Genomic DNA, 14,256 nt, shown 5'->3' with positions numbered 1-14,256 from the left:
TAAATAGCAGTTTTTTGCAAGGACGTACCAGTATGTCCATGGGGGTAAAGGGATGTGTTTTGTGAAACGTACCAGTACGTCCTTTGGGGGTAAAAGGGTTAATAAAAATCTGTCCAAGACATGAATCCCTTACTTCACTTCATTTTGTCAAGGACGTTTACAAGACAATTAACGTTTACTGTACTAAAAGAATATCTTCTCAGTGATACAAGTAACGTTTACAGTACTAAAAGAATATCTTCTTAGTGATACAAGTAACGTTTACAGTACTAAAAGAATATCTTCTCAGTGATACAAGTAACGTTTACAGTACTAAAAGAATATCTTCTCAGTGATTCAAGCTTATAATCAACATGCAGCAAGCACAAACATCTGTCAAAACAAGCAATTCAACAAAGCAAGAACCACAAACAAAATGTAAGCACACCAGAAACCCAAAGCTACCTGATATGTTAGTGAATGTAAGAGGAGTGAAGTTATGTCACCTCCCTCTACAGGAAGGCGGAAGGATTAGCCCTGGGATCCCGCTGGTTTCTGTATCGCACTGTGAGCCATACACCAATGAACTGAGGGGTGCAAAAGCAATATATATTAAGCACATCTAGATGAACACAATATGAAAATTGCCTGTGAGAAAGAGGTGAAAATAGAACCACAGCACATACAGTAATACCTCTCGATACGAAAGTTTCTGTAAATGAAAAATTTATGATACAAAAAGATACAAAGATTATTATTATCTCCCTACATTTGATGCTTGTTACTGCTGTAAGATCCAGCTCTCTTATTTTATATCCATAAATAAATTTTCATGTTAAAAAAAATACAATCAACAGTACAGTACTGTATTGTGTGTATGTACACATGCACAACGCTACAACGTATATCTAAACATCAGCGATATATTTTCTTTCATTTTGATAAATAAATAAGATAAGAGTTTTCCTTTTAATATCGTGATTACTTATTTACAATCAATTTTATATCAATAGCTACATTTTAAACTAAAAAACACAATGAACAGAACTGTATTGTACGTACGAATACACAATGCTACTACTGTATGCATATCAAACACAAGTGATATATTTTTCTTTCCTTTCGGTAAACGAATAACAGATTATAAATTTTTTTCTTTTTAATGTCATGATTATTTTTTTAGTTAATTTTATGTTAATACAGTAACTACATTGTGTGTATGTACAGTGTGTATGTACGCACGATACTAGACATATCAAAACATTAGCGATATAGTTTCCTTTCATTTTGTAAATAACAACAGTTAAAAAACTATTTACTAAACAAAAGTTTATTCATTCTACAAAGTAAGTACACGGACATATTAACATCAATGAATCTTGTATTACAATAAAATAGTTTAAAAATACATGTAAAATAAAATCAGGTAGGTTATTTATTGACGCATCAGCAGTGAATATTAATTGTATTACTGAACAATAAATTAGCTACTGTTAAAAATATGCGCGAGTTGTAGAAAATGGTTTGGTTATGCATGATAGAAAACATACCTCTCTACAGTAAGGGTAACATTAATAAAGTAAAGTACGTACAGTACTGTATATTTCGTATACAGTATGTACAGTATTGTACTGTACTGTATTATTTTACATTTGTTATTGCATTATGGTCTAATAACTACTTCATTTACAGGTATTAACAGTTAGGTTAGGTAAATTGAACGACTGAAATGTAGTTTGATTGTATTTCAGTTTTGTTATAGCTTTATTATAAAATCTAATGTGGTGTTTTTGTAGGGCTTGGAACGTATTAGATTTACAGGTAAAACTACCCTCATCATGCGAAAAATCACGATACGAAAGCCACTCCGGAATGAATTCATTCCGTATCTAGAGGAATTACTGTGCTTAGAAAGTTATCATATACAATCTTGAAGTAATCACAATTATTAGAATATTTCTAGGCTAATACCATTTAAAGCCACCACCTGATTCATTACACCTTCATTCTCCAATCAAATCTGCAGTCTTCCTGAGATAAGAGTATATATTCAAACTTGCTTAAAATTTCATAAACACAAACCAATATTTAACTTACAGTCTTACGTTATACTGCCCAGTATTTGTTAACTAAGCACAGTCAACAACACAAAAAAGAAAGACTCCAGTGTTCCATTCTTTAAAAGGGGACCATATAGTCCTTATATTTTTAAACACTGCCTCATTGACCATCAAAAGCAAATAGGACAAGTTTCCAACAAGACAGATGTGTCAAATTTCTGGACATTCATGCTTGTTCAAAAGGTGAACACTGGAGCATAGAAAGGCTAAAAACTTGGAATTATTAATCTCAGACGTATGGAATTGGAACTATAAGGCCAGGCACTGGGGACACAATGTAGGTATATGTAGGAACAAACTGAAGGGAATGGATGAAAAGAATAAGACAGAAAGAACCACAGGTGGGGTACATATACTGTATAATCCTCAATTATAAGTACAGTAGTTTATTGAGATTTTCAGATTTACAGAACTCACCCAAAGGTTTTGCTATTATGAGAATATAGAATTGGAGCAAAGAAACTTGAAGGAGCTGAGGAACTGGGTGGGAAAAAATCAAATGAAATGGAAATTATAGTTAGAAAGCAATGCTGCTTTAAGTTAAAAAGGTGCTATGGCCCTCAAGTTCCATCTACTCTGCCATGCGATGTACATTTACTGGTTAACACCTCATGGAATCTAGGAAAAATGCACCAAACAACATTTAGGTCTTGTTCTCCATGCAATGCATAGACCACATTTTACTTAAAAAGTCTCTCTAAAGTATGTAGTAAGGTTTGGACTTAAATATCCTGGCCCGATACATTTTTATACCTGTATCCACAATTCTACAGCAGGGATAAACTTATGACAGTTCTCTAGTCTCTTCTTTCTACCTCAATTCTCTTTTAGTCATTGTTCTCATCAATGCCTTCCCAATTCACTGGATTGGATTAGATTTATGCAATTGGGCTATAAAGCCCAGCACTGGAGCATGAGAGACCTGAGGTAGTAAGGTATTGTCCAAGGACTTGCAAGTGACATCACTTCGGTAAAAAGATATAAAAAGTGGTCTGTAGGTAGCAGACACAAAGGCAACAGCAGTTATGACACAGATAGCTTTCTCCTGAACACCAGGAATGGAGCAGTGCCCTTGACCAGTACTAGTGACCTGTCTCCCTGTTCAATCAACAATGAACTAATTGACGACGACAAAAAGAAAGAAGAAGAAGAAGAAGAAGAAGAAGAAGAAGAAGAAGAAGAAGAAGAAGAAGAAGAAGAAGAAGAAGAAGAAGAAGAAGAAGAAAAAAAAGAAGAAGTTGTTCTTAGATGGATTCTTGGGTACTTTAACCAAAGCAAAGGTCCATGCTTTAAATCAGAACACCTGGGAAATAGTAGATATTCTACTGCAGAAAGAGCTTGTCATATAGAAGGTAGATTAACATGTCCATGATCTGCTGAAAAAGGGGCTTTGAAAAGATACTGATGACAGAAGATAGACCAATTCATGTACATATTTATTGTAGATCTACAAATAATAACAGGCATCTTGCTAATAGCACTGCAGGAAATGCCTCTCTCTCTCTCTCTCTCTCTCTCTCTCTCTCTCTCTCTCTCTCTCTCTCTCTCTCTCAAGAGCAACAGAATAAGATTCCAAGGATCCAACAGGGTCATCCATAAAACCTGGGGTAACCAACACATACTTGATTACTTGGCAGTATAAGTTGCAGTTTTCCCATTGGAACTTCCAAATATTTAGGAATGGTAGGGTACTATTGCCTATAAAAAACAGTAATGACTTGGATGCAAGTTGTTCTTAAGATGAATGTGGCATCTCTAGTACTGAAAGAATTCTTAAGCACTTTAAGATCAGTTGATGGAACAATCAGAAGATGAGTGACAATATGCCTGTGGTGGCTTATATTAAAAACAGAGGAAGAGGCTATTCTTTCTCTCTTGGTTAGATGGCAAGGCATGAGTGGGGGATTCCACTTAATGTCTAGCTGTTAGCTAGATATACGTATGTCTACCTGCCGTACCAAGTTGCAAAAGGATATCATCTTCCCTTCCTATTCACCTATCATACCATGGCTGTATTGCCATGCAGCCATACTAATTGTCTTATTAACAGACCTTGGAATACTTGCAATACCAGATGAGCCATTCATTTTTCATGAATAATGCACATGTGAGAGTTAAATCTTGGACAAGCACCTGGGGGCAAAGGAGCCATCTACCAGTCTATGTCCGAGAATTGGAAATTTCCAGGAGATGGGGAAATCCACCGAGGTTCGTACCAAGTAACAAACTTGAAATATTATTATTACCCTCCTGGTAGATGGGGGCAGTGAGTGTTAAAAAACAGGAAGCAGATGGCTAGTACTGTTTCACACACTGCTAAAGAAACCTCAATTAGAGTTCATCATTGGGACAAGTTTCCTAAGAATAGGTGTCTAACATGTGTGCCTGTCCAACCTTAAACACATAGACAAGGAGTTAAACTAAAGTGGTGAAAGGTAATCAGAAATAATTGGAATAGAGAATGGGGAAGACCTAAGACTTCTTTTATCAATACTTTAATTTCAGTGACATTTAACTTCACCAGGCAGTATAGCATAAGGAGGTCTAAAAGTTTTGATCTTGTATCAACATATAACTTTGATTAATCTTGAATACTTTACCATCCAATGGAATATTTTCAACTATACAGGAAACCTTAAAAGATCCAGACCTAAGAGATTCTCATTCCCTCACCTTTCCTATTTTTTCTACTGGTATTTTATAAGTTTTACTTTATGTATTTTGGAATTTCAATAGCAAATTATTAAATTTTTTACTAATGCCTACTCTAAACTACACAATATATTTCTTTACCAACATCTATTTTTATCTAAACTTTCCTATCTTTATAAAACATAAAACTACAAACTTTATCCATATCTCCACATAATCTGGACCTTTGAAGTTTTCTGAACTCTGATATCATGCAATATATCATCAACTAAAACACTGACATCCGTAACCCAGTAAACAGAAAAATTTAGTGATTTCAGCACACAACACCTAGGAATTCCACATAATGTATCTAGGAAAACATGACAAATTTGTAGATAATTTGTATTTTTCCTAACTATAAAAACCTTAGCTATTTAAAGTGGGTAATTACTTTTAGCGTAGCTGAAAGGACGAGCCATAAAAATTTAGCGGGGGGTAGGGAGGGTAGTTAGTTACCCTGCCCCCTCACACACCTGTGTTATAAGCTCACTTTGCTTAGCGGTAGGACTTCATGGGGGACAAGGCTGGCGGGCAAGTTTGATTAAATAGCTAAGGTTTGTATAGTTAGGAAAAATACAAATTATCTACGAATTTGTCATTTGTTCCATAACTGGAATACAAACCATGCTATTTAAAGTGGGTGACTTAACCCTTAGGAAGGGTGGAATAAGTCCCAGCCTACTGGCTTTTGGCTTTGCCCGGAGACTCATTATCTGAGTGTGTCAGCACTCAACAATAAAGAGTCCCTGCACCTCGCTCGCACTTTGCTATGCAAGGGCTGCTGTCTACGTAAGCTGTGTGTGAAGGAAAAAAGTGTGACTCGTCCTAGGAAGTTGACCTGAAGTTCTTTAGATGGAAACTTTAGGCTAGGACTCTCCCAATACCACCTCGTCAGGGTATAGGGATGCGACAGTATTAACTTAATACTAGGAACACAAGGGAACATGGTTTACCTGCAGTGGTTTGAAGTCAGCTGTGCAGAGAACCCAGGATGCTGCTTTCCCCAAGAGAGGGGAGGATGAAGAAAAGAATAAGGGCCAGGCATACCTTTTCATTCATGCAGACTAAAACCGGGTAACAATGCCCTCAACCTTCTGCTACTTGTCCATTAAGGAGCCTGAGGTTTAAACCAGCTGTTGTGCAGCCACCACAGGGCCGATAGAGAACGTATTGAGCCTCCTGTGGGTCACATCTTGCAGGTAGTGGGCTGTGATGGTCGTTTGACGCTTCCACACCCCTGCTTGTAGAACCTGCGTCACTGAGAAGTTTTTCTTGAAGGCCAGGGAGGTAGCTACTCCCTTGACATCATGAGCTCTAGGACGACGTGATGGACGAGGGTCAGGATTCAGGGACAGATGGCTTGCCTTTCGAATCCATGCTGAGATGGTGTTCTTGGTAACCCTCCTCTTCGATCTCCCAGTGCTGACAAACAAAGCCCGCACTTGGGGACGTCTGTTCTCTTTAGGTATAGCCTCAGACTCCTTACTGGGCACAGTAGGAGATGGTCTGGGTCATCTGTTACGGAACGAAGACTCGAAATCCGGAAGAAGTCGCAGTGAAGCTCCGGCACTCCCGGATTCTGAGTCTTGGCAACAAACTCAGGGACGAATCTGAACGTTACCTCCCCCATCCCCTTGAATGGGCGATGTCATAAGAGAGACCATAAAGTTCACTGACTCGTTTGGCCGAGGCCAAAGCTAGTAGGAACACCGTCTTCCAAGTCAGGTGGCGATCTGAAGCCTGGCGTAATGGTTCGTAGGGAGGTCTCTTAACCCTTTTACCCCCAAAGGACGTACTGGTACGTTTCACAAAACACATCCCTTTGCCCCCATGGACGTACCGGTACGTCCATGCAAAAAAATGCTATATTTTTTTTTTCATATTTTTGATAATTTTCTGAAAAAATTCAGGCATTTTCCAAGAGAATGAGACCAACCTAACCTCTCTATGACAAAAATTAAGGCTGTTAGAGCAATTTAAAAAAAATATACTGCAAAATGTGCTGGGAAAAAAATAACCCCTTGGGGGTTAAGGGTTAGAAATTTCCAAAGAGCCTGGGGGTAAAAGGGTTAAGAGACCTGAGAACTCGAGCCACATTCTATGGAGGAGGTCTCACTTCCGACTGAGGGCAGGTAAGTTCATAACTACGTATGAGTAGGAAAAGTTCTGGCGAAGAAGAAATGTCCAATCCTTTGAGCCCGAAGGCTAGACTTAAGGCTGAGCGATAGCCTTTCACTGCCGAGACTGAAAGGCGCATTTCTTCTCGCAAATACATGAAGAACTCCACTATTGCTGGAATAGTGGCATCGAGTAGAGAGATATCCCTTCCACGGCACCAGCCACAGAAAACTCTCCACTTCGCCTGGTAAACCCCTGTGGATGACTTTCGCAGGTGTCCAGACATCCTTTCCGTAACTTGTTGCGAAAATCCTCTCTCTGCGAGGAGATGCTGGATAGTCTCCAGGCATGAAGCCGAAGCGAAGCTACGGCTTTGTGAAAGATGTTGGCATGTGGTTGTTTCAGTAGCTCGTGTCGCGGAGGGAGTTCTCTCGGAGGCTCCGTAAGGAGTTGCAGAAGGTCTGGGAACCATTCCGCGTGATGCCACAGTGGAGCTATGAGAGTCATCAAGAGGTTGACTGATAGTCTGGTCTTGATGAGTACCCTCCTCATCAGACAGAACGGAGGAAAGGCGTATAAGTCAATGTTGTCCCACCGTTGTTGGAAAGCATCTTGCCAGTGAGCCTTGGGGTCCGGGACTGGGGAGCAGTACAGCAGCAGTTTGAAGTTCAACGCTGTCGCGAACAGATCCTCAATCGGGGAACCCCACAAAGTCAGGACTTTGTTGGCTACTTGACGATCCAAAGAACACTCGGTACTTACTATCTGAGACGCTCTGCTCAGACTGTCGGCGAGCCCATTCCTTTTGCCCGGAATGAAGTGAGCCAAAAGTGGAATCGAGTGGACTTCGGTCCATCTCAGTATCTCTACTGCAAGATGGGATAGCTGTTCTGAAAAGGTACCTCCCTGCTTGTTGATGTAAGCCACTACTGCGGTGTTGTTGCTCATCACCACCACGGAGTGACCCGCCAGGTGCTGTTGGAACTGTTGAATTCTAGCAGATTTATATGGAGGCACTTTTCTGATTCTGACCACAGGCCTGAGGTCCTGTGGTTCAGAACATGGGCCCACCACCCTTTCTTTGAGGCGTCCGAAAACCCCATCAAATCCTGGGGGAGGACGAGAATATCCACTCCCTTTCGTAGGTTCTCGTCTGCCACCCACCACTGAAGGTCCGTCCGTTCCGTGAGCCCCATAGGGATCAAGACGTCCGGGGAATCGTGTCCTTGACTCCACCGGGACTTGAGTCACCATTGCGGGGATCTCATTCTGAGACGACCGTTGGGAACTAGACGGACCACGGATGACAGATGGCCGAGGAGACGTAACCACGATTGGGCTGGGAGTTCGTCTCGTCTGAGGAAAGGACTTGTGACCTTCCTCAGCCTTGCTATCCTCTCGTCTGATGGGAAGGCTTTGTGGAGATTGGTGTCCAATATCATGCCTAGATATACCAGTCTTTGGGTAGGAAGTAGAGAAGACTTCTCGAGATTTACCATGATTCCTAGATCTTGGCAAATTCCCAGAAGTTTGTCTCGGTGTCGAAGAAGGGTTGACTCCGAGTCTGCTAAGATCAGCCAGTCGTCCAGATAACGGAGGAGACGGATGCCGATCTTGTGTGCCCACGAAGATATCAGGGTGAAAACCTGAGGTGCTGTTGAGAGACCGAAACACAGCACCTTGAACTGGTAGATCTAGTTGTCTAGGCTGAATCTTAGGTACTTCCTTGAAGACGGATGGATTGGGATCTGGAAGTACGCGTCCTTCATATCCAGTGTGCACATGAAGTCTTGCGTTCTCACTGCGAGTCTGACCGTGTCTGCCGTCTCCATGCTGAACGGGGTCTGCTTGACAAACCTGTTCAGAGCTGAGAGGTCGATGACTGGTCTCCAGCCTCCAGACGCCTTCTTTACAGGAAAGAGTCGACTGTAGAAGCCTGGGGACCCGTCGATGACCTCTTGGAGAGCGTCCTTCTTCAACATGGTCTCGACTTCTGCCCAAAGGGCTTGCCCCCTTGCCGATCCCATGGCAAGAGAGCTCAACGACACTGGATTCGCTGTCGGGGGAGGAAGAGATGTTATGAACGGGATGCGATATCCTTGGCTGATCACAGAGATCGTACAGGAATCGGCCCCGAGTTGCTGCCACCTGTCCGAGCAACTTTGGAGGCATCCCCCCACTGGTGGACATGCGGGGGGACTGCCAATCCTAGCGTTTGCGGCCTCGGCCACTCCCTCTAGGATTTTTGCCTCCCCTGGAGGACTTCTTGCCTTTCCTGTCCTTGACGGGAAAGGGCTGTTTGGACACCGCTGCCTTTGCTGCTACTGCCAGCTTTGTCGTCTTTGCAAGGCGAGGTTGTTGAGGCTTATAGGGCTTTGATGTTAAAGCTCTCTGGAGGAGAGAGTCCTGGTTGGACTTCCTCCACCTCTTAGCCGCCTGCTCTACATCTTTCAGCTCAAACAGACTACTCCCCAAAAGGGAGGAATGTCTGAACTTACTGACCTCGGTGTTGGGGACCTTCGAGTTGAATTTTTCAGACACCATATCACGGCGTTTCAGGATAGTGTTAGCCAACAAGTTCGATAGAAGACATGAAGGTCCCACAAGGGCGGTCAGGTAACCCAGGGCATTTCCGCATTGTAGAGGCCAACTTCACAACACTCTAGAAAATAAAAAGCAAAAGCAATGATTAATGGCTGTCGTGTAGGCGAGGGTGACAGCGGACACGTCCGACTAGCACCCGAGTCGTAAGCAAAGTGAGCTTACAAGGGGGGGGGGGGGAAGGTAGCTAACTACCCTCCCTAACCCCCGCTAACTAGCGGTGGGGTAGTAATCCCTCATTAAATTTTTATGGCTCGTCCTTTTAGCTACACCGAAAGTAATTACCCACTTAAAATAGAGTGGTTTGTATTCCAGTTACGGAACAAATGCCAAATAAAAATGAGAATCCTAAAATTTTCAAGGAGTAATAATTTAAATTGAAATTCAACAGGTGTTAGATATCAGGTAAAGAATAACTTTCAGGAGCACCATTACCTTTTGTATTTCTCCCTTCGCCTGCACCAACTCCTCAAATAAATCTAATAAAATTTAGAATTTTAGTTTCACATTGCCTAGCATGGGCTCTTCCAACAATGCGGCCTAATCTGGTCTAAAGATCTTCTATTGAAGAGCTTCCATAACTTTCTAATGAAGAGGGATAAACCAAACCACAATGCTAAAAGAAAAGAAGACTTAAACCAACAGAATATAGTTATTTACTACCAAAAACTATGACTCTTAAAAAAAAAAATGCAACTCGGTATGTTTGGCTTCTCAATAAAATGAAAACCTCAAGACTTAAAGCTAAAAGACTGTCTCATGTTGGATTTAATACAAACCTCTGTAAATGAGAAGAAAAGACCAACCCCTCCTACTAAGTTGAACCCTCTTTGCATGGCATCTTGGATTGGTAAATCGCAGGTAGAGCATTGGCACGCGTCGCCTCGACAGCAAAGCGTGTCGTTCGACACACCGGGACAGCAGGATTGGTTGGAATTTTTATCCATTACCTGGAGTCAATTTAAAAACATAAATTTCATACGAAGTTACTTTAAGAGTTACAATGAATAAGCGTAAGTTTGCTGTATAAAATATCATCTTGGTAAATCAACATTAAAATAATACAAAATACAAATATGCACCACAAAAAAATTTATGAATAATAATTTCCATGAGTGAACGCGTAAAATTTCTGACCTTCATACAGCTGGGATGGCTTTCAGTCTGATTTTTGTATCCACAGCATCCAAACAAGGACTGGGCATCAGCCTTCATGTCATCGGTAGAAATCACGTTCCATCCCTGGAAGATTATGAAAAGCTAAAACAAATTGTAGTTTTGCAAGAACAGGTTTAACCCTTTTACCCCCAAGGTAAGGTTAAATTTTGAGCATATTTTGCTATATATTTTTTCAAAATTGCTTTAACAGCCTTAATTTTTGTAATAGAGAGGTCAGGTTCGTCTCATTCTTTTGGAAAATGCCTGAAGTTTCTCATAGTTATCAAAAAAATGCAAAAACATGTAAATAACAGTGTTTAGCAAGAACGTACCCGTACGCCCTTTGGGAACGAAAGGGATAATTAAATTTAAAAACCTCTAGACAAGACATTTCCATGGCTGGCATAGAGGAGTAATTGCACTGCAAATTATGAAGCAATCACAGGTAAGTAATAAACATTACTGGGACAATGAAGGGAGTATTTTGAAAATAACGTATTCTGAAAAAAAAAAAAAAACAATGAACACAAAATTGAGGGCGTTGGGATAATAGAGGGACCAATAGAGATCACAAAAGCTGAAAAAGGTAAATATAGCCCTTACGAAGATAAAAAAATTAAAATGCTCCAAAACCAAACAAAATAATAAGTGACCTAATAAAAATAACCTGAAAGCATATTAATATTATTAGTATTATTATTACAACTACTAGCTAAGCTACAACTCTAGTTGAAAAAGCAGGATGCTATAAACCCAAGGGCTTCAACTTGGGAAAATAGCAAATTGAGGAAAGGAAATAAGGAAAATAAATTACAAGAGAAGTAATGAACAATTAAAATAAAATATATTAAGAACAGTAACAACATTAAAATAAATCTTTCATATATAAACCATAAAAGCATTGAAAAAAACAAGAGAACCCTACCCCAAAAGAGTGGAAGACCTTGGTGCAGAGGCTATGGTACTACCCAAGACTAGAGAACAATGTTTTGGTTTTGGAGTGTATTCCTAGAACAATTGCTTACCATAACTAAGGAGTCTCCTCTACCCTTAGCAAGAGTAAAGTGACCACTAAACAATAACAGTGCAGTAGTTCAAATTGAATTGTTTGGTAATCTCAGTGCTGTCAGGTGTATGAAGACAGAGGAGAATGTGGAAAGAATAGGCCAGACTATTCAGTGTGTGTAGGCAACTGAAAAATGAGCCGTAACTTGATAGAGGGCTCCAATGTAGTACTTTCTGGCTAGTTAAAGGTCCCAATAATTCTTTAGCGGTAGTATCTCAATGGGTGGCTAGTCCCCTGGTGCCCTGGCCAACCAAGTACCTATCTATGTGTTTACTGTTTAAATAAACCTGATTAACCCTTTTACCACCGGGGGTTTTTGGAAATTTCCAACCCTTAACCCCCAGGGTTTTTTTTTTTTCCCAGCACATTTTGCAGTATTTTTTTTTAAATTGCTCTAACAGCCTTAATTTTTGTCATAGAGAGGTCAGGTTGGTCTCATTCTCTTGGAAAATGCCTGAATTTTCTCAAAATATTATCAAAAAATATGAAAAACAAATTTTTATAGCATTTTTTTGCAAGGACGTACCGGTGCGTCCATGGGGGTAAAGGGATGGCTTTTGTGAAACGTACCAGTACGTCCTTTGGGGGTAAAAGGGTAAAAGATACATCCAAAAGAGTGAGAAAATTCTTACAATAATAGTATACTGTGGTGAGGGATATCCCACTGCTGTGTGGAAATTACAGAAGTTAAGGAATTCTTAATCATTTTTATCAAAAAGGCCATACAAAGTTCTCTATGAAAGGCTGAAAAATTCTCAAAACTGAAAATCAATGGTTCAACTTAATGCCAGAGATCAATAACAGAAACAGTCTTTATAATGAAGCAATTACCAGAAAAGTAGAAGAACAAGAAAGACTGGAAATTAAAGAGGTCAACTACCTAAACTGGTACTATAAAATTCCCATGAGCACATTGCTACAATTATCAGTATCATGTTATAAGTCCTCTATGGCAAGACGAGGCGAGGTAACTTGCACACCTTATCCAAACTCTTCTCTCAAGATGTCATACAATCATAGTAATGCTTGCCAAAACACTGATACATCATGCATCATGAACAATTGACTTGTTACAATAAATAAGGATCAGCAATTGTTAAAGGGGACATGTACACTTACACATCCAAAAAATTATGGGCCTCTGCTGACAAATACGACATTCACCAAGAATTTAATGAGCTAAAAACCCTTTGAAAATATATGATAAATAACAATAGAGAGTAGAAAAGGGCTACAGAAAAGATTTCGTGAAAATTAGTGTATTAAACGTCCTTATGAATTTGGATAGTAGAGTCAACAAATTAAAAATAATATTTATTCTGACAAATAAATTGGGAATACTCTATTCACTGCACAAGAATGAGGGCTATTTTACCAAATGAGATATCGCGACGCGACCAGAGAACTTACTGGAGGTCGAGACCTGAGCAAGCATGCTCTCTAATCCGGGGTTATCCTCAGGGCGCTTATCACTCCGCCTGAGGTTACTCCTCATAGAAAACGGGAATAGGGGAAACTACACAAAACTCTGGTCGGATGGTAGGAGATCCCAGATACTCCTAAGAAAGTAGTTCGAGGTAAGTACTCCGTGTTGGAACAAATAATATTTATTCTGACAAATAAATTGGGAATACTCTATTCACTGCACAAGAATGAGGGCTATTTTACCAAATGATTTTGGATTGAAACAAATAGGAAATCTTCATAAATGAAACTTCCTTCTTCACCTCTCCTCAACTTTCAACTTACCTCATCGGCTAGAATTCTCTGCTGGTTGGTATTCATGGCCAAACAAGCACAAGCCACGGAAAACTGTATTATGAAGATGATGAAGAGGACAATCATGTAGAAGAAAAGCATCACCTGCAAATACAATGAAACAATGAGATATAAAATAAAAAGTATAAGACTATGGTAAAGAAAGTACTGAACAAATTGTGCATAACTATGGGCAAAGTACCAATACAATCTTTATACTGTAGACTTTGATTTTTATAGGCCCTGCTAATGTTATCTATCAAATACATTACAGTATTACACAAATTTATGTATGTATGTATACAGTAAATGCTAAAAAGACAAAATTATTACTTGCCTGATGGTGTTTGCTGGCACCCACTAACCCAACTATGGATATGAGAAGTAAGAAAACACCACATGTTATGATGCCAGACACGAGAGTCAGGGACGAGACGATAGAGGCAAACTTAGCAGCGGCCGCCACCCCTATCAAAATGAAGGACACCACCTGAAAAGTTAAAACAGTTATATACACTCATTCTAGAGCAATGCATATACCATTTGCTTAAGATTAAATTACTAGGTGCCAAGCTCTGTATAAGTCATGTGCTGAGGTCAGCATAAACAAAGATTCTGCATATACCATAAGGGAACTAAAGATCAAAGTCATATCATATTCCATAATGAATACGCATTCATACTACAGTGTAAGTATTTTTCTGGGCTCCGACCCGTGTCGCCAAGTGATATGCTCCTTTAGCACCATTTCTAAGGTATATA

General features: G+C 40.0%; 1 protein-coding gene across 2 annotated transcripts in view; it reads right to left on the bottom strand.

Moving 5' to 3' along the window:
- Nucleotides 1–14,256, bottom strand: part of Tsp97E (Tetraspanin 97E) — a 41,148-nt gene that overhangs the window by 12,342 nt on the left and 14,550 nt on the right. Inside the window, exons 2-6 of one of the 2 annotated variants that reach the window (XM_068366339.1) lie at nt 13,832–13,984; nt 13,486–13,599; nt 10,650–10,754; nt 10,292–10,462; nt 445–566 (exon numbers count right to left, since the gene is read on the bottom strand). In XM_068366339.1, the coding sequence (XP_068222440.1) occupies nt 492–566; nt 10,292–10,462; nt 10,650–10,754; nt 13,486–13,599; nt 13,832–13,984 (618 nt within the window). In that variant the 3' untranslated portion in view covers nt 445–491. The remainder of the gene's footprint in view (nt 1–444; nt 567–10,291; nt 10,463–10,649; nt 10,755–13,485; nt 13,600–13,831; nt 13,985–14,256) is intronic. The other variant, XM_068366338.1, reaches the window with a different exon arrangement.

This window comes from Palaemon carinicauda, chromosome 44, assembly GCF_036898095.1.
Source record: "Palaemon carinicauda isolate YSFRI2023 chromosome 44, ASM3689809v2, whole genome shotgun sequence".
In the NCBI taxonomy this organism is placed as follows: domain Eukaryota; kingdom Metazoa; phylum Arthropoda; class Malacostraca; order Decapoda; family Palaemonidae; genus Palaemon; species Palaemon carinicauda.
This window is presented reverse-complemented; position numbering and strand designations above follow the sequence as displayed.